A 25,594-nucleotide genomic window follows, 5' to 3' on the forward strand; every position below is an offset into this window, starting at 1 on the left:
AATGTTTGAGGCAGAAGCCCACTGTCCAGGACAGCCTTTAATGACAGAAGGACAGAAACACTGTGCCAAAGGCAAAGGAACCACATTAGTCTTGGCACAAGCCTGGATTTGCCTGACCCCAGGAAGTTCAGTGGATGTATCAGATTTGTGGCCCTGCAGTACTCGTCTGTATAATCCCAGCCTCCTTTGTGCCATCTGTTTCCCCTTCGGCAGACTGGCCATTCGAGACTCAATGCTAAAACTCGTGTCTCCTTAGTAACAGGTTTTTGTTGATCTCTCCCACGCCTCCCAATCTTTCTATCAATCCGGTAATCTACCAGGATTTTCCCTGCAGGGGATACATAACAGCATCAGTGGAAAAAAAAATATATGGGATGATAGAAGCACTTGAAGGCAAGGGAAGAAGGTGTACAAGGGGAGTGCACGAAGTCAGAAGAGTTACAAGTCTATGGAAACCAGATGTTCTCATTATACTGGAGCAAGCCACCAACATACCTTCTGAGTGCCAGGTTTAAGATCTCATCTGAGCACTCAGTGGTTCACTTGCTTTTTCTTAAAGAGTTGCCAATTACGAACTGTTTTCCATTAATACACCAGTCTTGAGAGAAAACACTCTACACCTGCCCTGCACCCCCAAGACCATCTTCTTTAATACCTCAAAGGTAAAAACACTGCCGATCTCAACGCTGTGCAGGTAAGGAAGGACTGTATTTCCTGTCTGTAGGGACTGGCTCTTTTACAGCAGGTTTTAAGTCAGTGATTGCTGGCTGCTTTTGGTTCATTAATCCTTAAATCCCCACACTCTCTTCTTGAGGTTAATCCAGTTAAAACTCCCCTTTCCCTTTGGCTTGTGCCTTGCATAAATAACCACCTGAAGAGCAGAGCTGCAGAAGCCAATGCTCAGAGTACAGCACTTCCCAGAACTTTGTCCCACTGCAAGAGACAATACAGCATAAATACTTGCTGCTGCCTGTGCCAGAAAGGGAAATCAAGATTAGCTAGGTAAGGGCAAAAGGCACTCCTTATGGATTGCTTAAATCAGCAGGAATCAATCATCCAGTCCAATCCAAATCCCCCAGTTGCTTTCTGCCTGAAGATAACTAGAAACAGGTTTATGCTATACTAAGAAAAAGCTGCCTTAAACCAGTGTAAGCCCTTATGTGAAAACCTCCCTTTTTTGGGAGTAGAGGAGAACTTGCCTTTGAGGTCAGCTCTAAATGAGATACTATTACAGCCATATAGGCCATGTGGGATTTGGAAAAGCAACACTGATCAGCAAAAGAAAATCACCTCTGTAGACTTTGCCTGGCTGGTCTGGCCCAGGCAGCTCCCTTGGCACCGAGCCCGTGGGCAGGAGAGTGAAGGCAGCACTAGGAGCAGGGAGCCAGTCTTCGCCCTCAGCCTGCCAGGAGAGGCCAGTGCTGTACACAGTCCAGCACATGCAGACCAGAGGACTGTCTCATTACACACAAAGCATCAACAGCCTGACCCAGTGAAGAAAACACACCCAGTAACGGCACAGAGGAATCCCAAGAAGAGTCTTGCCCATTCCCTCCCATGCAGAGAAACAGTGCACAGAAAGCTGTGTGAAAGTGGCTGTGTGAAAGCCTGTCCTTTTCTGACAGGTGAGACCATAGTGACTTCCAATGGCACTTGTCCCCTGGGAGGAGGCCCTGGGTAACCTGGCACCCTCCCCTGCACAGGCAGTGAGCAGTTGCTGGAGAAATCCTTAAGCTGGGACAGGTTTTAGGACAGACCACATGGATCCTGCCCCTGCAGCCCCCGCCTGTATCTGTGTATCTTTCATTGTGAAGCTGGGCCAGAGGCTCTGGAGCAGCAGGCATTGCCTGCCAGAGTCAAAACACTGCACATGGGCTCCCTGGTGCTTGCCAAGCTCTCCAATCTATGCACTAGAGCCAGGACTCGGACCATAAGCTCTTTGTGTTCCTGGTCATTCACAACCAAGAGAAAGAGAAATCTGGTTTTGAGGACTGTTTATCAGCCTCATGCTTCCAAGATCCTCAGTCCTGAGAGCAGTGAGAATGAACAGCCCCCTCAGCTTGCTGCCTAACCAGAGAGATAGCAAGCAGGATATGCATTCTGCCTTCCAGGGTAGAACTCACTGAGGTGAGGAGGTGTGGGGTAAGAGGACAGCACGGGGAGCCGGGTGCCTGCCCAGCTCTGCTCTGCAGCACGTTTCTGACTCCATTCGCGCGGATATGGAGCCGCCGCTCGGTCCCTGGTGCATATTTAAATGCTCATTCTGAATGGCCGATTAGTCAGAAGTGGAATGTTTCTGCATTCACGGAGCAGCTATTTTAAGATTACATTATGCTCTCTGCTTCCATTAATAGGTACATCTATAAAAAAAAAAAAAAAGGAAAGGCGTTACACCCAGCGATGCATTTGTCTCAGACCCGAGAGCTGCATGCCCAGACTCCCAGTGCCAGCAGGGGAAAGCTGATGAGTTGTGTTATTGACAGGCCACATTCTTCTTCACAGCCCCAGAGATCACCAGTCACCAGGCTTGCCAAATCTTGATGGAACAAGTCAAATCACTGTGCTCGGCGGCCACCTCCGCTGCAGGCCTGTCAAGCTGCATCTTCTGTGGCCCTGTTAAACCTCCGTGGAAGTCACCAAACTGAGGGAAGTTAAAGCAGACGAGTGCAGCATCTCACGTGTCCTGCAGCTCCCGAGGAGGCTGACCCAGATACTCTCATTCCAGACACCAGTTTCCCTGCTCATGTTGCCCATGCTCCCCAGTGCTGCCTTCACTCAACCATAACCAGTGCACATCTACACCACTCCGGTGCCTCTGGATCCCCTTTGAGTCCACAGATATTGGACAAGCTGAAAGTTCACAGGAACTTGGTTTGGAGCAAAGTGAGAACTCTCAGGTTTTCTAAGTTAACGAAAATCACTAAATGCTGTCAAAATGTTATGCAAAACAGAGGCAATTTTAGGAAAATACACATTTATGTTTGGCCAAGACCAACCCCTCCCAGGCTCTCCTGTGTGTGTTAGGAATGCAGCTGTATCCATAACATTCACACACAACCACCCATCCACCCTAACTTCCAGATTTGTTTCCTTCACCCTCTCCAAGCCTGGGCTGCAATATCAGAGTTTGATCAGTGTGGTTTTCTGAGAGGGGAGACTGGAGGAGCTAAGAGGACAAACATGGACACAAGCACTTTGCCAAACACCACAGAGAAGTTCCATGCCAATGCCACAAGGGAAGTTATTTTAACTCCAAAAATCAATACTCTTAACATGGGGCAGATTCGGTAGGAGTCAATTTTCTGTCAACAGCTTTGCTTTTACTAACAAGTTTATTCAGATCATTTTGAAGATCAAAGCCACAAAATCTAACAGGTACAGGTATAATAAATCTCATTAAAACCAGAGCAGGTCAGCCCTCTGATGAACTTAAGCTGTAGATCCTTCTAATGCTCTTGAAGCAAGCTCGGGTGACCAGCCAAATGAGGATTCCCTCAGCTCACAAATCCACATCTTCTGAGCCAAGTGGAAATACTGTATGAGCTAAGCAAAACAGAGTTTTGTGTGTGGGTTGGTTTTCTTTTTTTTTTTTTTAAACAATGTGAAGAGCAAGCAAAAAGCCTCAAATTATGCAGCAAAAATAATAGAGCTGAAAATAAAATCCAACTTGGAGGAAAAAAGGTGGTATAAAAACATTAACCGATGTTACTTTGATGTTGGATTCAAATCTGAAGAAATGCATTAGCCCACACAGACACAAAAACTACAAAAAAACCAACAACTAATAGTATGTGAACTCTAGAGTACAGCTCTGCTGCAACATGATTTACACCCAACAGCAGTTGCTGTATCAAATGCAGAGGTGGAAATGCAGTAGTAGCAGCACATACATATATATAATATATATATCTCTGCAAAACAGTATTCTATGATGTCAGGAAATTAAATAGAAGAATGCCCAAATGCTTGAAAGCACTGCTTTAAACAAACTTAATATGAAGTCTGACCTTGTGAGTCCTCAGTCCTGGGAGGGCTCCACTTCCACTGCACAGAGGGGGAATGGACACAGACACCACACACAGGCAGGACAAGGAGCTGTACAGGCTCACTAACAGCACTTATAGTGCTCCAAAACTTTGGCCATTGTGGAGAAACAGTAAATTCTTGGCACAAATACAGACATTTCAACTTCGTTCATTTTACTGCAGCAATAAAGATATTGCTTTACAGATGCCACAGCTGATATGTGCAAAAAATGTGGAACAGAAAGATAGTTTCTAACTTTCTCAGTTAAAACACACCCACCCACCCACCAAGGATTAAAAAAATCTCTTCCCCCAAGATGTCAAGATATTTCTTTTACCAAAGCATTGGGTTTTCCTGGATTTTTAACTAGGATAGTAAGAATAAAACCAGGCTTTTAATGCAGAAAACATTTCTGTGAAACTATGGAAGAGGTAGAAAATCCTGGATTGCATTTAACTACTGAGCAAGGTCACAAATTAAGTAGTCTGAGAATTTCTGGTAGCTTAGCCCCGAAATAGTTTCCCTTTTTTCCCCTCCCAACCCCCTCCACTACTTAGCTCAAAATGCAAGACCAACAAGAACACATGATACAGCTGCATTGGTAGGGGCAAATACATGGCTGAAGTCACAGGAGCACATTCTTCAGGGCTCATGAACCATCACATGACAAACATCACAAGAAGTCAATTTACTAAACTCAATTTAAACTTGAAGAAGTTAATAATAATAACAAAACCCACACTGGAAACATCTCTTAGGAAGGGAGAAGCTGCATTTGAAAGGGAAAAATAAACAACAAAGCCAAGATTAGTTCTCATGTTATTTGAAACGTTTGATTTCTAGTGCTACATACACAAGCTACTATTGCTTACTAGTCCCTGATATATACTTGTAGTTATACAGCCTACAGCAAACAAAAACGTTGACCAGCAGCCAGTGAAGACCTTATCAATAAGCCTCTCACAAACATACAAATATTTGAATTCAATTGCACAGACTTGAGCTAAATCCCTTCTGATTCTACATGTTTGAAAACCAGCAGCCTGTTCATTTACCATAAAGCTTATAGGTAAGAGTGACTTCTTTTTCAAAAAGAGGACATGCAATCCAGGACAAGCAAGGATGTTCCTTCTCCTTAGCTGTCACAAAGTACTGACAGCTATTCAGAGCACACACAGGCTTTGCTTCCAGCTCCAACCAGACAAATGGAAATAAAAGCAGAACTACCTGTTAACAAGATGGCACTGTACAAACTGATGATCAGTACACTTTATCTGTACTCGTTTCTGTACCAGGACAAAGGAACGTGGTTTTGGTTTGTTTTTTTTTTTAATTTCATGAGAGCTACTTTCATTGGAAAAGTCTCAAAGCTATACTAACATTTCATCCTGACAATTTAATTAGGGATTGATCCAGTTCTAGTGCTCAACATTTAGAGATCCGGAAGGCTCTCAGCTGTTTAAAAAGGTTGCAGTGATCTGCAGAGCCACCATCAAACAGATCACTGTAGACTCATCCTTGGGATTAAGTCATCTCTGTTTGTGAGCCCTTATGTGATGATCTGTTACAGAGCGTAAGTACTGCATGAAAGCCTCTTCAAGGCCTTCACCACCATCTGTGAATTACATTATTAACAATGGTATGAACTTCCTAAGAGCATCTGGTTCTCTCCCCACCCCCTTCTCAAATCACTGCAAAGAGCTCTTCAGTATCAAAACAGGCTCAGGCAAAGCTGTTTTCCACTTTTCCATCTTTCCCCACCTCCTCCCGCCCTCCAGCAGCAGAGGAGAGATGGGGCTCAGCTCTCCATTTCCGTGCCCTGCGTGTTTTCTGCACAACTCTTGTTATTGTTAAATAAAGATGGACCAAACCAACTCTGTGATGCTTGAACCACAGGCATTTTACTGGGAAAAGCGGAAGTTTATTCCCTCCTTTTGCAGAGGCAGCATCTGAAGAACGCTATGAACTGCTGAGGCACCGCGGGGACTGCACATTCCCACCCCGGGATTCGCTTCCCACCAGCACAATTCCTGACATTAACCAAACCCAGGCAGCAGCCATTCAGCCAACTTGAACAGTTACTGCTGTAGCAGTAACTTCCTACACGCAAAGAGGTATTTTGTCATCCCAATCCTCCTCCCCACCAAGGATGTTTCAGCAGTTTATTCTGAAATCATGCCAGCTTCTTGTAAACAAGAAGGAGGAAGAGGCAGCATTGCCTGGGACACTGGAGCACACTCTCCACTGAACTTTGCACAGAGTTCACACCAACCAGCCTCCTTGGCTGCTCTAAGGGATCATTTACTCTTGCAGGACCAGAGTTTTCCTATCTTGCTCTTCAAACCCAGCTTCTCTTCTTGCTCTAAACATAGGGCTTCCCATCGCCTCAACTTCCTGTGCACTTCAGCAGCAGTTTTTCCACTCTGTTTTGCACAATGTAGTTCTTCAGTTGCACAACAGCTTGCAAATGCAGACATCGTTACAGTCCTGTAACACACAGCATCTTCCTCTGTCTTAAGTCAGCAGCAGCGTTTCTTGAGAGAAAAGAGCCACGCTATGGGCAGCTTCATAAAGACTTGTATTCAGGAGGAAACAGCATCCAAAACTAACAATCCTGCAATGTGCAGTAACAGGCAGAAAATCCTGGGCGGGGTGAGGGAGACAAAACTGCTCCTGCACAAATTCACATGAACCTTTCTTCTAACATGCTGTTTCTCTTATGCTCATGTTTCAAATAAACAATCAGACGTATGTTGAGGTGCTCAGACAGCAGCATCTAGAACATACTCCTGCTGTAATTAAAGGCAAATAAAGAATATCTTCAAGTTTACAAAACAATGGGCAAGTGTGTTTATTTGGGGTCAGCATCACTCCTGTGCTGCCCGAATCCATGCTCTTTGTGTGGGTTGTAACAGGAAGGCTGCAATTACTGCTGACCTCAAGCTACATCGGGGAGGAAGCCTCCAGGGCCCTTCTGCCAGGGTTTAATTTCATATTGGTCCCTCTGCTTTGGATGGTGGGTGAGGCTGAAGATGGACCACTACCCAAACTCCTGGGAAAGGCCACGGCTGTGTTTTAATGCAGCCATTTAAAAAAGTCAAGAGAGCAGTAAGAAAATCAAGCGAGTTTTATGAGTGGCTTTAGAGGGATGGCTTAACGACAGAATCCCACTCTTATTCCCTACAGCTTATTGGGAGGGGTGCAGGGAGAAGAAAAGCCAAGAAACTGGCAAGTCTTGGAGCAAATTAGTGGCAATTAGAGATAGGCTCTGCCAAGCCCAGCTCCCAGCATACAGTGGGAGCACAGCATCTGATCAAGAGGATTTTTATAACATCAGTATCTGGAGCAACTAAATTTGGAATGAATTCCCATCTTCCAAACAGTATGTACAGGTGACCATGTAATCAAATGAACCAATATCTTGCTAAATCAGTGCATTGAATATTACCCGCTGAGCTCATTTTTGGAGGCAGTTCAACGCCTCACTTCTAGGACTGATGTCAGTGTCACATGCTTGGAGAGGATCAGTCTGCAGCTGGATATTTTAAAGCCTTCTATTAGGAGCACAGAAAAGTCAGCGGATTTCAACAGCATCAGCTGAAGAATTTGTGTCTTATCATAACAATTTAGCCACCAGAGCCCACTGTCAATATCTCTGTGAGAATATCAGGCTATTTCAGACAGTTCCCCCTCCCTCCACCTTAAGGCAATAGAGGGAAACTCAAGAGTGCAGCAACTGAGTTGTGTTTCAACAGAGAAAGTTGTGTTTCAACAAAAAAGGAAATCAACAGAAAGACATGGAAACGGGAAACTCTTGCTGATTCTGACTGCCTCCTGATAAAATAATTAACTTTTGAGAGACTAAACTCAGCAGTTGTAAAATACACAAACAAACAAACAATAGCAGGGCAAAGGATGCTGAGCATCAGTAGCACAAACGGTTCAGGCAGCAACATTCAACCCTGAGTTCAAATCCCATTCACTCACAGACCAGCTGTGATGTCATCTTTTATTCTGACATAATGCAGGATCTCACTGAGGTTCAGTGGCAAGTGTTCATGCAGGATCTGTGAGGTCTCCACACTTTGATGCTCTCTGCTTGCACTTTGTACCAACAAGCAGGAACAGATTTGCATTACACAAATAAGCAGTGTCTTCATTGTGCAACCACATGCGACTTTTTTGGAGAAAAACAATGCTGAAATACAAGGAGTGTTGTGTGCATCAGGCTGCAGAGTGGGTGGCAGTGATGTTTCAGAAAGCACTCGGCACTGCTTACCTCCACACCCATTGACTTCAGCAGAAGGCTACATACGAAAAGTCTCTGGAGATGAAGCTGAAGTGTTCCCTAACCCATGGCGCTGTCCATACACTATACTTAAGAAAGAGACAAAACAAAAACCACACAAGTGAAGCAGCTTGAAATTGCAGGTTTTGGTTTGGTTTTCTTTTTTTTTTTTTAAAGACTCCCTATTCCAGTTAAGAAATCAGATTATACAGTTGTGAGCAAGCCCTTCCCCACACCATCGGAGCCTTTTCCATCTCTGGAGTGTAGGATGGGAACCACGGTATTTTACTGCATGCTTACAGTGCTCCCAGAAGACCTTGGATGAAGTTTCCTTAAAGCCTCTTGTTCTGCTCAGCTGTTAAATTGTTCAGTGAGGCTGGCTGGGTTAGTCAGGGGCTGTACCAAAACCCACAGCCCTCACGTGCAACACAGGGAGATTCCCTGGGAGCTTCCCTCCATAAAGTTCACAACCTCCGCCTCTGTTTCCTGAGCAGTTCAGTTCACCCTCACCCAGGCTACAAGCTGCATTCCTAATAGTTTTAAGGAGAGTCCAAGGCAAGAAGCTCTAAATCTCCATGAATGTGAAGCCCATATACAGGATTACAGAGCAACGAGCAGCTGAGGTACCTCCAGAGGAAATGGCACAAAGACCAGGCACTTGAACTTCAGTGTGAAGACCCTCCTGGCATTGTGACCCTATGGGAGCATAAATGCATGTGGTGCACAGGCTGCAGCTGGGGTCGGGGAAGGTTTTTATAACCAAGACAAACTCCCTCACAGTGTTCCAGCAGTTAAATCCCAGACTATTTTCAGACTGTAGTTTTTATCCCGGGCAGCCACTCGAAGAAAGCAGAGACCAAAGGAAATAACAAGATCCTTACATGTACAAGCTCTCATTTAGCTGCTTGTGGTTCAGCAAGACATTCCCTCTCATTTTAAGATGAGGTTTATAAATTCAGTGCACCTCAAAGGTTTTAGAGTGAGCAGAATGCATCCTTCATTCCAAACTATCCCATTTGCAGCCAGAACTCCTCTCCACAGAGCTCAATTTTTTTTTTCAGAGGTTTGAAGCTCTTTGGCAGTTATGTGCAGCTCGGACCAGCCTGCACATTTCTCTCTTTCTCTCTTTTTTTTTTTTTTAATTTTAGACTTAATGTAGCATGTACTCTCAGAAAGGTTTACAATGCAGCCTTTTGTAGTTAACTTGCTCCAAGCTGGGCCACTGCCAGGTTGTTATCAATGACATTTTAAGGCAGATGAATGAAGTTCTTATTACGGTGACAAGCAGAATTGTGATATGGCACATGCATACACTGAAAGAAGAGAGCTTGCTATTAGTTTGTCAGGTTAATAAATAAATAGCGATTTCATGAATAAAAGCCTTTTATTAGGAAACAAATGAACAAAATTAATATTTATAAAGCTTTAGTGCTTTAGAGCACCCTTTAAAATAACATTATTCCATTTCAGTCCGAGCCACCATCATGGATGAGAGATTCTTGAACACAGCTTCCCCTCCTAATTCTCTTATCATAGCAGTGCAAGGCAGGAGGCAAAGCTGTGCCTTCTGAAATGTTCAGGCCAGACTCAGGCCTGTTCCGCTACTCTGTCACAAGGAACTCCTCAGTTTAGGTCTGACAATATCGAAGGCCCACGACAGCAAACATTTCTGTGACATCTTCAGGACTGCAGCTAAAGGCTGCACCTGTTGGAAGAGCTGTTGGCTCCTTATCACAGCAGGAAGTTCTCACGTTTTGCACAGCGAGCTTCCCCAGCACACAGAGCACTGAACCCGCGCCAAGGCACGGAGAGCGAGGCTGCGCCTCAGCCAAAGCGCCCGCGAGCAACTCGGCTGGGAAATCACTCCCCATCTGCCCCCAGAAAAGACTCTCCACTAATGCCCTGTTGATATCTCTCACTGCTTCGGGGTTCCTCAGCATCTCCCACAGCATGTGCAGAGCATGTTCACCACCAGAGTGAAGTTTCAGTGTCCGGGATGTCCCACATCACAGCGAGTACATGAAATTCTGACACATCCAGATCACTTCTCACCTCAAGCTGTCATTGCACTTACTCCCTTCAGCTTGAGGTGTTCTCTGCTCATCTGTCCTAAAACCAAACCTTTGCAAGTTTAAACTCTAAACAAGCTGAGTAGTTTTGGTTTGGGTTTTGTTCCGAGGTTTTGCGGGGATGTTTGTAGGGAGGGGGTTGTTTAATTTTGGTTTTATTGGGTTTTTTAATACTTTACTTTTTAAATGAGGCACTTCTCAAGTTTAGAATCAAGATGTGAACAAGTACTAGAGCTTAAAAATTTATTTTGGCTCATGCCATCTTCTCCTCAAATACTAAAAAAAAAGTTGTCAAACTTCTCCCTTCTCCTCAAGGCAAAGTCAAGTCTGAACTTTCTCACTCATAAGAGAACCAGACAGAAACTGCCCCAAAATAACCATCTCAGCCATCTACAGTCAACATGAACAGATCTAAGTTAAACAGAGCTTCCTCCCTACAAGAGCAGTTTCTGGTGTATGTGTAAAAGAAAAAAAAAATTCCAATTCAAAGACCAGAAGTGTGGGTTGCAGAAGCCTGTGGCACAGTTCTTATCTTTGCAGCATGAAGCACATTGTAGAGATCAGGGATCTGTAAAATGTTTGTGAAAAACATTCATTTCACCCACTGAGACGATGCAAACTCTATTCCAGTCATACTATGAACGTTAACTTGTAATGCCTCCCTTGCCTTAAAGTTTATATAACCATGCCCAACTTTTGGGAAGGCATTTGAAAATATGCTCTCTTCATATTGGTTTGCCCTGACGCTCCTTTATTTGAGATTCAGGAACAGAGAGAAGCTGCACAGGACAATTCATTCCCAGGACACCGCTGAGGCAGTGACACAGCAAAGTGCTGAGGGACACGATGACGGGACAAAAAAGCAAGAGAAAATATATTAATATTTGATTCCCATGTGCAACTGTACTGACAAGTTCATGCAAAATTAGACTCGACCCACACTACAGGGGTAGCTGCTGTCTGAAGATTCATTAGGAGCTGGAATTCAGGCTTAGACATTCTATGAACTGCTGCAGAACCAAAATACTATCACAGAGGAAGAAATGCCACAAAGAACAAAAAAGTCTAAGTTGTCCTGTTTCACTTCACTTTTTGAAGTCACAAGCTTGCTCTCCCACATAAGCACAACTCGGCTGAAAACAAAAACAGAGGAAACTCCCAGTAACGAAACTCACTAGATGTTACATAAGAAAAATATTTGTTCAGAAAGTGAATTAAATCTTTGTCAACCATTCTGCAATGTTAAAGGGCAAACGGGAGGGCTGTCATTTCAAGGTTTGCACTTCACTCAGGAAGACAATATAATACAGCACCTAGGTAGCTGTTCCATACCACAGTTTGAAGCACTGTACTTAAATACTGTGGTTACAGCACCTCTGAAGAACATGCCCAGAGCTGTTTGTCTTTAAACTATTTTAAACTGTTGAGGAGGACTGCGGAAAGGAAAACAAAACCAAAAAGACAACAACAGAAACAAAGAAAAAAACAAAAAAAGAATCAATCCTTATTCCAGAAACACCTTTATCTCCTCACCTAGCATTTCCTTTTGTAACTAGGTTTAGCTCCTGTCTGTAGGTCAGAGAGCTGAGTCATTTCCCTGCCTGCCCCACAGCTACTTATGAGCTAAATTTTCAGTGTGACACCCTGTTTCCTACAGAAGACACTCCAGAACTTGGGACTGCTGCAAGGGAACAGCAGGCACAAAAGGACACCTGCTACCACACAAGAAGCTCACAGACACCTGCTGACTCTCTGCAGTCCTTTCAGTAGCTTCAGAGACCCATGGGAAACTCCATCTTCAAATGGACTGAGCCAAAGGGTTGGTCCTGCAACACTCAGAAGACCTCAAACTACCAACAAAGCTCTCCTTTGGAAAGCAAAGTATTTTACACATGGAAGATATATGCCTTATCCCTCCCTCTCATCACCACTAAAAGGCTAAGAGATGAAAAGCCTAACAGGTTTTGGTTTTTTCCTGAAGAATCCTAATAAGCACATTTCTCAGATGTCAGACACTGAAGCTAAACCAAGCCAGTTGAACAAGTCTTAAAAGCTCTTGCTGCAGTTTTAAATATGATAGTTCTGTACATCAAAACAGAAGGGACACAATAGCAGCAAGTGAGAATAATAGGACAGGCACAGTCCCCTGTGACAGGACCAGCTCTCCACATTAAAATCCACTTCTCAGATATTTAATCCAGTTAAAAGTTGAAGATCAACTCCTGAGACAACATCTCTGGAATTTACTTCTCCAAGGTCTCCTTCACTGCTCTACTTGCAGAGCAGTGAAAAGCTCAAGCATCCAAGCCACCTGCTGAGCTCTGGTACGAACTCAGTACAGGGACAGTGTGATCTGTGATAAAAGAGTTCTTTCCAAATAGGTCAGATGAAATAACCTAATGTCCCTGATTACCTCAATACAAGTAGTTTACACTGTGGCCTCAAGTTCCCCACTAACTTCACCCTGAAACAGCCCACACCGATGCAGTAACTCCATTACTGCCGTGAAGCCCTAGCTCAGGGGTTCCTTGGGAGAAGGAAGAGGACCAGTGCACCCAAAGGCAGGGAGCAGCCACAGCCCAAAGGCATTTCTGTTCAGCGGGGCCATAAGGAGTTCACAGGGCACTGCCAGCGCTGGGTGCTCAGTAAGGGCGCGTCTCACCATGGGAGCACCGAGCTGTTTAACTGTGTGACTCATCTTACAGCAACGTCCTCTGCCTTCCAGAGGAGATCAGCCTGCAGTGAGCAACGCTGATAAGATGCATGTTCAGAGTCATTCTGTTTGGGCAAAAAGCTCTTGACACATTCAAACCCGGCCGTACAGGGGCCTGCCCAAACGCTGACTAAACCACAGGAACACAGGCACTGCAGCACTGGAGTACTGCGATAGTTTGCAGATGGTTGACAGTAATCTAATCAATTCATACGGCCCAACTCAGAAATGCAAAAATGGCTTTTGGCCTTCATAATTTTTTATCCCTTTAAACAGAGCACTCTGGAGGAAGAGCTTCCGGCCAAAAGGTAAGAAACACTGTCTGCCTTGTTTAAATCACTACTTCCAATAGATATCAGCTCTTTCTTCTCCTGCTTCCAAGATTCCCCTCTTACACAAAAGATATGAGCTTCGCTGTCAGTAATAATCAAATTAAAAGAATGCTCAGGCAAATCAATGGCACAGACAGGAGATTTCTTAAATTCACAGGCTGAACTAAACAACTGGAACACTTGGAGCAGGCAGCTGACCAGCCCAGCGCTCTCATGTTGCAAGGCCAGTCCTTAGGAACGAAGAATCGGTCACAAACCAGCAGCTCAGTTCATACTTCTTGCTTTTGGCACCAGCAACAGTCAGACATGAAGACAGTAAAAGCTTTCTGTCAGTTGAACTCTAAGAGGACAAGGGCATGTTTGAAGTCTTCCCTTCCAGCACATTCTTGCAGGGATGGCAGGAGCTCCCAGTGCACAGGCGTTCCCGGGAGCCTGTGAACAGCCCTCTTGCTTCTGCTCCTGGGAGGATGTGGTTTGTTGTGACTGAAGAATGAAACCTTGAGCTGCAGCCTGTGATCAGGGAGCAGCTACACTGAGCTAAGCTGCCCAAAGGCTATTTTTTTTCCCCATTTCCCAAGACAGCAGAGTTGCAGCTACAGATCCTTCAGAATTTTTTCCAGTAACTGGAAATCCTCAGGCATTACCCCTGCATGAGGGCAGCCCTCTTACACTAAAATATTTCCAGCAGACTGCTTTGTGAATGGTACTCTCCACTCAAAATAGCATTTTCCACTCAAATAAATGTGTCATTGGTTCCCAAAATAACTGTAGATGCTACTGTACCCTGCCCTTTTCAACTTACTTTCATTTCTTAAAACAGCAAGAATCAATACTGGTCAGATAATGACTCATTACAGCATCACAGGTTATTTTCATTTTTGAATTACAAGCTCCTTTTCAAAACACAAGAATTTATGTGCTGCTGGAACTCAAGAGGTTAGAACTTAAATATGTATTGCACTCAGTTTGTTTCAATGCAAGTTCATAGTTCCAAAGATACAACTGAGCTGAAGAGTTTTTTATCTAAAATGCAGCAGTGGCATCATAGTTGGTGGATTGAAAAAAGGGTGAAATAAGTAAAAAGACAAAATTTCCCTCTCAACCTAAAAATGGCCATTTTAGGCCAACATTGACACAGTACTACAAGAAGTTTGACTTCTTATTCCAAGAAAAGTAGGCTTCAGTCTCTAGGCCAACTACCAGAGCTTCTGTGGGCTGGACTTCACTGGTCAAGACACAAATACTCCAGAACTGACAACTGGTAAAGCAACACCTCAGGAACGAAACAAAGAGAAGGTGAAGAATGTGGGAGAAGCAAATGCCAACTCTGTAAAGAAACCTTAGGCTGTTTCAAGAAGAAATAAGACAAAACAGAAATCAAGCCTATCACTGAGATGTGCTACAAAGGGACAGTCAGATCCCTTAGAAAAAAAAAAAGGTAAAGACTTTTTTCTTGTACTTTGAAAGTTTTAAGAATGTTTCTCTATGATGCTCCAAGTCAACTGTCACCATCCTCCCTCTCAGCTCCAAATACTGTTCTGACCCCTAAGGAGATCAGATCCTCTGAGGATCTGCTTTCATGCAGATCCCTACAAGAGCCTGCTCAGTGTGTATGCACAGGCAGCAGATCTTCCAGAGAAGGGACAGGTCTTTTGTCACAGTTTGACCATCAAGCTGCTTTAGGAACAGGAGAATATCACCACACGTGAATCCATTTACACACACTAAAGTTATTTGTGCTGCTGGAGAGAAATCTTCATCTTTTAACAACACAGCATCAAGCCCAGCAAGAGGCAGAGGTCTTCTGGTTCCCTCACAGAAGTTTCAACAGAAGTTTGAAAGACAGGGAAGAAGTAACAGGTCACCTCACTGAAACAGTTTTATCTCCCAAATGGTGACAGCTGGCACCACAGGAATCTGAGGTATCTGTACAGCACAAGGTTTGCCTCAAGCAGGAATCAGCTCATCCTTCTGGGCCACTGCCTCCAAACACTTCAGTTTCCAGAATGAGCTCTGGCTATACCTGGAAAACATCAGCTGAGGAAAACCAACGAACAACAGATGATACCATCTTCAAATATCAGGCATTCCTAAATCTACTAAGTATTTCATAAGAAGCTTCTGATCTCCCAGCTACATTGTAGTCCCCTCCAAAAATCAACTCTCCATAACGCTATAAACTCAGCAGCTATCAAGATCTTAATTAATTAGGAAAAAAAGGAAAAAAGAAAAATAAGTTCTATGTGAGATAGACCAGATTTACCAATGATAAAGTAAACTCACAATTACCACATTCTTTAACAGCAATTACAGGACCAGGGGTAGAGAAATGTAATATTTACCTTCCCCATAAATAAGTGGGAAAAGTGTTTCCTGTAAGTTCCACCAGAAAGGAGCTCCCAAGCACAACATGACAGAGACTCCCCAACACATTTGCAGGACTCTGCTTCCTGCTCAAGCTGTTCTCCTGGGATTAAGGAGGGGAAGTTCAATGGCTTAGGTTTTCATTTGCTTTAGCATATTCTTTTTCCAAAACTGTGCATTTTAGAACAATACATGTACAGCATAGCCTCTCTTTTTGGGTCAGTCGGTCCCTTCCAATGAAAGCATATTGTGTCCCTGAGGGTAGGGAAGGCAAGTGAACTGTGAGAGCAGCCAGGGCCAGACTGCCTGCCAGCTTCTTCACTTCTCAGGAAAGAGATATAATAGACAAAAAGAAAACTGCACCCTAAAGAAACTACAGAATTTTTTTTTGAACTGTGCATACAAATAATATAAAAGAGCAAGTTTCAATAGATTATTTTCTGATACAGATTTATTAGTCAACAACTGCCTTGAACAACAATACATCAGCATGAGCACCAAGGGAGCCCCTCTCTGGCTCGTGGTACCTTTACATTTTAATGAAGCACAGCCCTGCCTTGGACCACTTTCTGCCAACAGGGCATGTCAGAAGACAACTGCTCTGCTTTAAGAAGTGAAGATTGCAGTCTGATTTCTCAAGAGTGACTGTATAACCAAAGGCCAAAACAAACAGCAAAAGTCTGGACCGACAATTAAAGGAATTTTACAAGTCATCAAGCAACCAGAGGGCTGTAAATGTATAATGGACACTTTGCATGAACTACCCTGAAATGAATGCTCATGAGATGCTCTATGGCAATGAGAACAAGATAAAAACCTATAAATAAAAGCCATCCAATTTCAGAGTGATTGAGATCAGCTACTCCCCTGAATCCACAAGAGCCAATTATAACAGTTTATAGGGCATACTTCATGCAAAAAATTCAGTCTGAGGACACCAATTTCACCCTTTCTCCTTGCCTGAGAAGTTTATCTCTCAAGTAAAAAGACACTGAGCAATTTTAAAGAGAATCCATTTCTGTCCTCAAAATTCTTAGTGACCTGGAACCAGAATTAGACAGAGCCATATGCTTGCACACCAACAGGCTTCTCCCTTGCCCACAAGCTGGAACAGCAAAGTTTCAGCAGCACCAGAAAATCTTTGCTCCAAAGCAGAGTGTTCCACGCTGCAGGACAGACCCTTATACTACTCATAAGAATTACTCAGCAAGACAAGTTTTCTTTTAAAGTAGTAACTTGGAGATAGTTACTTGGTATAGAAGGAAGCTACCACCAGGTTACAACAGAATGGTAGAAACAATTTCAATTAAAACTCAAAGAATCAAGTCCTCCTGCTGAAGTTGACAAGGATCCATCACAACAGCAAGTGTGGCAGGCCCAAAGCTCTCTTAAGGACTAAAAATGTGTCTGCCCTTGTTCAGGAGCCCTCAGCAGGCGAGGAGGGAACATCATCTGAAATGATACCAAAAGTTCTGAGTAAGAAACAAGAAGTTTGTGGCAGAGGAGGAACACACACGAGCTCAGCAAAACCCTGGCGGAAGGATGGAGAAACAAGCCCAGCTATCTAAGGAGAGGCTAAAAGGGCAGCCAAACCCCTGAAGTGTGGTTAGGAAGCTGCAACAGGAAATGCAGAAGTGCTCAAACAACAGCAGTTAAGGGCAGAATGTGACGAAAATCATTTGCACTTTATACTGCAAGAGAAGTGTGAGAAAGTAGAAGCAATTATGAGAACCAAAAGCAGGCCAGGAACATGGCACACACTTATTTTTGGATAGGGCACCAAGGCTGTACAAACCCCGCTGGCACAGAATACACTCTGAGCTATGGGATGGAAGAAAGAGAATATAGATACATACACTGAAAGCTGCACCTCCTGGGCTTATCAGGCTCCACAGGGAGTTGTTTTTATATTTAAAAACTAGTGTCCAAAAATCAGCACAGCTTCAATTTAATTTAATTGGTTGGGAAACAGCCTGGCTGTTCCAGATGGAAAAGCTTTAAAGAACACAACTAATTGTTCATATTTATATAAAATATTTAAGAAAGGGAGGGGTTATGCATCCAAGTGGGAGAAAGAAGGAAGATGCCAAGAGAGCTCTATCTGTTCTCACAAGGCATCTTAAATACAATAACTGTATGGGAAAAGGAATAGTGGAAAGGATAAAGAAGTCAAAGGGGGAGGCAATCTCTGAGTAAGACAGCACATTAATATTTATAGCAGAGAAATATAAGTGAAATTAATCTGTGTTGCTAAATAAACATACCTTAGGAGAGGCATGGGAATGAAAGAGGGGGGAAAAAAATAAGTGTTCTGACAGCTAAAATGCTGTCAGGGCAGGCAGGACCTGTCAAGTAGCTGATCTAGTTTCTGAAGAGGTTACCTAACACAACAAGAAATATTTTCAGAGTACTTGGCTTTTTCATCCCCCCCCCCTCCACGACGGAAGCAACTGGGATTTCAATTCTTCTCTCCCTCCAAACATTTGCAAACCAGACATAACGCCAGTGTGATAATGCATGAGGTTTTTTAAGGATAAAAGCTAACTTAGAACTGAGCACACAGACGTGAAAGCAAGCTATTTTCATTCTCATCCTTGGTTACATAGGAAACAGGGTTGGCAGCAGCTGAAGGGGTTAACAAACAGGATTTTACAACACAGAAGTACTAAAACAACAGTCTGTCCTAAGTGTAAAGAGCATGGAAAGCCAGAAGCCTGACCCAGGGCAGCGATGGGAACATCTGTCCCGTTCTGCACATCTCACCCGGGGATTTGGAATCTGCCGTTCTGTGCCTGTCCTGGGCTTGTCACAGCCCCGTGAAAATTATATTCACCATTCGGAAGAAGGGGCAGCAAAAGCACCCTTGTGTGTTGGCCAAGGCAGGGCGCTGGGGATGCCCAGAGGTGCTGTCAGATGAGATCAGCTGAGCACGGCCGGAGCCCCAACCATGGCAGGTCTCTTCCACACACGCTTCCCGCCTCTCCCACCGCACACAATGAGCACGGACTAAACCAGGCGGATTTACAGAAACAGCCCCGCGCTGCCCCATCCTTCACAGCGGGGCTGGGTCTGACCGGGGCCCCGCGGTGCCCCGAGGGCCGGTAGGGAACTGCGGGCCTGCTGAGGGGCAGCGGGACCCCCCGCCCGTCCCCCGGGTTGTCACCAGGCCACAGCGCAGGGTGCGTGACCCCCGTTCCCGGCGGACCGCGGGCCCCCCTCGCCCCCGGCCCGGGGCCCGGACCCCGCCGGCACCGGGGGGCGACTGCGGGAGGTGGGGGGGGGGGTGGGGAGCGCATGCGCAGCGCCGCGCGCCGGACCCCAACGGCCGCCGAGCGCCGCGCTGCCCCCTCAGCGCCCGCCGGGGACTCACCGAGGCGCAGGGGCTGGAGGTGGCGCTGGGGGTAGGCGAGCGCTGCACCGTGACCAGAGCCATCGAGGCGCGGCGGGGCCCCCCCGTCCGGCCGTCCGGCGGGGGCCGTCACTCCATGGCGGGCGGGCGGGCGGGCGGGGGAAGGGGGGGATGCGGAGGTGGCGGCGGCGGCCGCAGGGGGCGGCAGCGGCAGCAGCTCCGCGCGCGCCCGCGGCCTCTCGCCGACTGAGGCGCGGCGGGGCCGGGCCGGCCGGGCACAATGAGGCGCCAGCGCGCACGCGCCGGCTGTCAGCGCGCGCGCGGCGCCGCCCCCTGGCGGCCGCGCCGCGTTAACCCCCGCGGCGCCGGCGGCTCCTGAGGGGGGTCCCGGCATCGCCCCCCGGTCCCTGAGGGCACGGCGGGGGTGGGGGGTCCCGGCATCGCACCCCTGGTCTCTGAGCGAGCTGGAGGTCCCGGCATCCATCCCTGGTCCCTGGGGGCGTGAGGTGGGTCCCAGCATCGCACCCCTGGTCCCTGAGGGAGCTGGAGGGTCCCGGCATCCACCCCCGGTCCCTGAGGGAACGGCAGTGGAGTAGGGGGTCCCAGCGTCGCCCCTCCTGTCTCTCAGCCCCAGAGGTGGCTTTTATGAATGTGTGTCAGCTGGGCCCCCTCAGTGTGCTTCCTGGCTGGTGATGGTTTGTGGAGTCCCATCCCACTGGGATCCGTGACAGCGGGCTTGGCACCCACTGGTGAAATTTGGCATTAGTGCTCAAATAATGTAGCTTTTCCTCAGCTGTGGCAGCAACAGTAACTCTTTCCATAATGAAAACAGCATAGAACACCTCTTCATACATCAATGCACAAGCCCAAACAGCAAAAAACGAGTCTGATGAGTACACGAGACATTTTAGGCACTCAGACATCCACAGATGCAGAACTGCTCAACGCTTCGGGGTCTGAGGCAAAGGGTCAAGTGCTGTTAAACTTCATTTGCCTTGCATTTTCAGCCTGGTGCTACCGAATTCATGGGAAGGAGGTAATTTGGATCAAGAATCCACCAAATTCATGGGAAGGAGGTAACTGGGATCAAGAATTGTCTTGAGTATTGAATGACACCACCACAAATGATAACCAGAAGCTGTTCTAAATATTAAACAGAGGAAATTTTTTGTCAAGAGTGTGTATTAACCCATAGATTCCTTTTAAGCACATGGCTGATATGGCTTTGATCTGCTCCTCAGGCTGACTGCACTTTGCCCCTGTAAATTTAAGTGCCAGAGAAGCCACATGGTCGCTCTTAAGGTTATTCCCCAGTTAAAATAATGATCAGGGAGGCTCCTGTAGCTGGGCTTTGCTGCAATGGAGAGGTGAGGATCGCTAATGAAGCATTTTGCCTCCTGGTGGACAGGCGAGGATGGAGGACAGGGATGGAGGGTAGGGATTGAGGACAGGCTCCCTGTTTGTCCCTGTTTGTAGGGTGGGCTGCTCATCCAAAAGACTCCCCAGAGGGATCTGAACACATGGGGAGAATAAGCAAAACCCACTGGGAAATGAAGAGCCCTTGTCCTGCGTTTTACAGCCAAAATGTTGCTTTTTTGAAACACAGTATTTATGGATGGTGTGCTTGCAGCACACTGATTTATGGCAAAGAGGTCAAGAAAGTGCCTTCCAGACTCCTTTTAAATTAAGTAACTAAACTGCATGTTGAGGTGGCAGCCAGGCATGAGGCCATGATGCTGTAAAGTTTTTCCCATGATTTTCTGCAGAGGCAGGAGTTCCATTTGAGGATGGGAAAGTTTTTTCCTCTTCTGGCATATGACTGTTCACCTTTCTCTAAAGTATAATTTGAGGTTTTTTAGTTTCATTCCTTCAAATATAGGGCTGCTACAAGGCACGTAGCTCATCTTCAGATGCCTCTGCACTGGTACAGAGGATGGATGACTGAAGTTCCCAGAGTGTTGTAGCAGTTCCCTCACCTGGGACTGGCGTTTCATTTTGGATTTTGATCAAGTCATGCAGGGATTACTATCGAGAAATGATTATTTACACCAACTTCCAAAATTACTTTTGTGTAATTTTTCATACCCTGTAGCTCTTCCAGGTATTTGAACAGCAAACCCTTATAAAAAACATTTACCACAAGTAAATAATAGAGTTGCTATCTACAGTCCAACATATCAGTTGTTAACTACAATAATCACAGATTGGGATGGTTCTCCAGCCCTTAGAAAGGTATAATTTGCACGTGCAGTGTCTTTTAGCAGCAGAATTTAAATGTGGAGGGGGAAGCTAAAAGGCAGATGTATTGGGATTGAAAAGAGCAATTAGAGGGCAGGTTGTGGTCACAGCATCAGGGATGGTACAAAAAGGAGACTGGAAGCCTGTGGCCTTATTCTTTCCTGTGTGGTCAGCACCTGCAGCTTCAGCCCAGTGCAGCATTTAAAGGATGTGGAGCTGTACATGAGCTGGTTTTGTAAACATTTCCAAAACTGACTATTTAATACACTGCAAACATTTCTCTGGCTAACACAACTTGTTATTACTACATGTTAGGGCTTTTATTGCATAATCTTGGCTGCAAAAGACATCAGAGTGCTCCCAAAATGTATCTTACACAGAAAAACAAAAAAAAGACAGAAGAGGCAATTCCAGCAAAACATCTGTGATGACATAGTCAGCCCATTATTTTGTCAACAGTGCAAGTATTTGATGGCATAATAAAAAGATACACTTTGCTTAGCAAAAACATTAAGGGATGACAGCCAAGTTAAATAGGGTACAATTAAAGGTTTGCTTAACCCACGGGATTCCACTTCCAGAAAAACAAAAATAGAGCCATTTTGATCCCTCCTTCCAAGTTCTATTTGTATACTCTTGTTTGGGGGTTGAAAAAAAATCACTTAGCAAAAGGGAGAGTATCTTCTTAATTTATGTTTCATACTGAAAAAAGTTTTGTAAGTTAATCATAATAAGCAACAGAATTCTGGATTGCAAAGGGGGAAAACCAAGCACACCTGGGAGAAGAGATAACAGGAATTAATCATGTGCAACCCGCTTTGAGGACAAAAGTGCACAATCCAGTTTAAAGCCTCATTTTAAATTAGTCCTGTGCACTAATTTTCTGCTTCATTTTGTTAACATAATTGATGGTAGACTTCAACACGTCTTGGAAATGCACTGCATTTCCTTCTGATACATTTTTTCCAAATAAATAGCAAAGAAATAGTAATTTATTACAGCTATTTTTCACATGAAAGTTGACCTCCTCTATTTCAAGGTTTCTTACAAGTTGTCCCATGAAATGGAGACTAATACCATGCCAGAGGGCAGGGTATTGTGCAGCTTCTCCAATGACAAATACTGTAGATAAATTCACAATTCAGTTTTCCCGCAGGTAGGAAATCCAAAGATTATGCCACTTCCAGCACAAAATACAAATTAAAACCAGCATTAGATAAACCTTGTTTCCTGGCAGAAATTGCCATAAATTTCTCAGCTGGAAGTCCTGCCTAAGCCAAGGAAATCGCTGAAGAGGCACCTGATTTGCATTAGAGTAAATGAGTGCAGGATGGCTGTTGAAGATGTGTTTGTCTTTTCCCTTCTCCTTTCCCTATGTTGCATATTATTCCTCAAAGAATGTAGGAGAAATTATGAAAGGAGATTCATCAAATTCCTTTAGGTTCAGGTTTAAAAGCAGTCTAACAAAATGGCACTGTGCACTTCCCCCTATTTAGTGCTCTGTGTGCCTTTCCTGCAAGGCTGCTTCAAAGCAATGCAGTTCTTCACAAGAAAGAAAGCCTGAAAATGTTTAAATTTGAGTTTGGAATTAATTTTACGTCTCAGATTCTCACATCTGGTTAACACAGTCCTCCCTTCAGCTGGTAATGGACTTGTGACAGTTCTGGATTTCATGATCCTCGAATCTGAAGGTAAACCTGTCACTGGGCACCTGCAGATTCTCTACTTGTGCCCTTAATGTTGTCTGTTGCTATTCCTAGTCCTTTTTGGATTTTATTTTCAGTCATGTGGTGCAATGATCTAAGTTCAGTACAGAAGAGCCTGTTGGGCTGTGCCAAAGCCAAAAGACAACCTACAGCAATCCTGCTCGTGGAAAGACATAGCAACCTTTGGGATTATTGCTTAGCAACTGCAAACACACAGAGGAGTAAAACTCACAGCCCAGCTCCACAGCAGGTCTGAGAAATCCCTAATTCACTTCAAGATTTTTAATGGTGGAGAACAGATGGGCATGTATTAAATTCCTCTTGATTTGCAAAGCCACTTTGAATGCAGGAGGAGTAAGATCTGTTTTGATACCTGCTCCAAAGGTAAGAAAAACAGTTCTTCAAAGCTTCAGAAAGCAAAAAGAAAAATGTTTTAAAATTTTAATTGTATTGAAAAGATCATGTATGAAAAGGGTATTGGGCTCTTTGTGATTGATGAGATAAACATGCTCTGTGGAACACATTAGAGTGTTAGAGTCTCAAAAAGATTGGACTCTGTTTTTGGAAAGATTTTGTGACTCAGACATCTCCAAAATACTTACCTAAACAAACTGTAGTGTTTCCTGGCCCTGTCCCACCCATCGAAATTCCCTAACAGAATAACAATGAAACCATAAGAATCTTATTTATGGGCAGATTTGGGTTTTGTACAGAAAACACAGAGATAATTTTTTTGTACCTGCAGGGATTCCAGCAAGGATATTTTTCTCACAGAAAAGGAGTCAGGAAAGTGGCATCCTGCTAAATAATGGAAAGCTTATCTTGCCTTCAGCTTGAACAAAGGCTTACAGGAAACTTTATATGACCTTTCAAACTTCCTAGGTGTTTCTAAAGTTTGCCTCTGTGCTCCATGCTTACTGTTATTTGGGCTCCATTTGGGAATGCCATAGGCCATGAGAGCTCTCTGTATTTTTATAGAATCATAGACTCATAGAATCATTAAGAATGGAAAAGATCTCCGAGATCATCACGTCCAACTTTTGACCAAAGACCTGGCACTGAGTGCCACGTCCAGTCGTTTCTTGAACACCTCCAGGGATGGGGCCTCCACCGCTTCCCTGGGCAGCCCATTCCAGTCCTGACCACCCTTTCAGTTAAGGATTTTTCCCTTGTGGGCCAAATTCTGAACTAACATAAATCAGCACTGAAGTTTATGAGCCAATGGTGTGTTATCCAAACTGGAGGTGTGTCCCTGTTATCCTCAACAAATTCCAAGCTTCAGGGCCTGATTCTGGCACTCCTTTGTTGTTTATTTGAACAGTTATGTACTGTTTGTGTGTTCTTCCATACCCTCTTAGTCTCCTCCATCTGTACTGCATTAAAGCAGTGGGAACAGTTCTCTGGGCTCTGCTTCCATTCCTGGAGTTATGTGAATGCCCTGGAATTGAGATAGAACAGTTGCACTAGTTGTTTTATGTTTTGTTTTGGACATAGAGATACTTTATAAACATTTACTAATCCTCAAAACCATCCTAACAAAAGGTTGAGAGCAGCATACAAAATGTATTCATCATGTCTCAGAATCAGCCACCTCGTGAAGCAGAGGCCAGTTGTCACTTAACATTGCACAGAAACTGCAGAGGGTTTCGTAAAGGATGTTTAAAAAATAACATAAGTATTTGAAAATGCAAGAACAGTTTATTTTGGCACAACAAAACCAGCTGATTTGGAATGTGACCAGAACATTTGGTTAACACCCTTCTTTGAACCAAGGAGTCTGGTTTTACAGCTCATTGAAAGGAACTCACCTAAGCAAGGAACAATTCAACAGGGTGAACAGGTTTCCCTTTTTACCACTACAAATTCAGACTCCTTTACAGCTCATGTCCTTCAGTGGCAAAACCAGCTACCAACTTAAAACCCTTTGTGTGGGTCAGGCAGGCAGTTTGAGCCATAAATTCATCCCATTCCCTGGCAAGTAATCATCTTTGAAATCAAATTACCAGAAGATGCCAACAAGCCCATGAAGAAAACAGACCTAGAAATGCAATGCTGTGAAGCATCCCACCCATCCAGCAGTACTTGCACTCCAACAGTGGTAATGAACCAGAAGGTCAACATATTAGTAATTACATTTGGGTGCCAGGAGGGCTGTAGATCACATTTATGCATTTCCTGGAAGGTTGAACTCACTTCAGAACAGCTACAAATGCTTAAACAGCAAGAGCAATACATATCAAAAGCAGCAGTATTGCTGTGGATACTGAGAGGCCTCAGTGAAAAGCTCTTTTAAATAAAAACCTGAAAAGGTTAGTGCAGCAGCAAGTTCTGAGTGGAGTTTCATCTTTAATTTGGGAAGGTGTTAGGTTATTTATTAATAGCACCCTTCCTTGCTGTTTTCTAACACTGAGCTGGGGTTTGGCAGCTTGCTGCTGAATTTTCATGCTTTGAATCAAGTAGTAGCCAGCCCTCTGCTCCATCCTGTGTGTGTAAATCCCACTGCAGATGC

The 25,594-nt window shown here is 44.7% G+C and overlaps 2 protein-coding genes across 8 annotated transcripts in view; one reads left to right on the plus strand and one right to left on the minus strand.

The window, feature by feature from the left end:
- Positions 1-19,305, minus strand: part of SSH2 (slingshot protein phosphatase 2) — a 90,852-nt gene extending 71,547 nt beyond the window's left edge. Inside the window, exon 1 of the mRNA XM_027744366.2 lies at positions 19,163-19,305. Within this exon, the coding sequence (XP_027600167.1) occupies positions 19,163-19,225 (63 nt within the window). The 5' untranslated portion in view covers positions 19,226-19,305. The remainder of the gene's footprint in view (positions 1-19,162) is intronic.
- The window catches only part of EFCAB5 (EF-hand calcium binding domain 5), a 37,145-nt gene continuing 30,499 nt past the window's right edge, over positions 18,949-25,594 (plus strand). The window contains exons 1-2 of one of the 7 annotated variants that reach the window (XM_027744419.2): positions 19,517-19,647; positions 20,149-20,217. The gene's annotated coding sequence lies outside the window, so the exon portion shown is untranslated. Of the gene's footprint in view, positions 18,972-19,108; positions 19,194-19,516; positions 19,648-20,148; positions 20,218-20,256; positions 23,071-23,162; positions 23,470-25,594 lie in introns of those variants that run through there. The other 6 variants (XR_005563471.1, XM_039381073.1, XM_039381074.1 and 3 more) reach the window with 6 other exon arrangements.

This window comes from Pipra filicauda, unplaced genomic scaffold, assembly GCF_003945595.2.
Source record: "Pipra filicauda isolate LSUMZ 115617 unplaced genomic scaffold, ASM394559v2 scaffold211_size2331000_pilon, whole genome shotgun sequence".
Classification (NCBI taxonomy): domain Eukaryota; kingdom Metazoa; phylum Chordata; class Aves; order Passeriformes; family Pipridae; genus Pipra; species Pipra filicauda.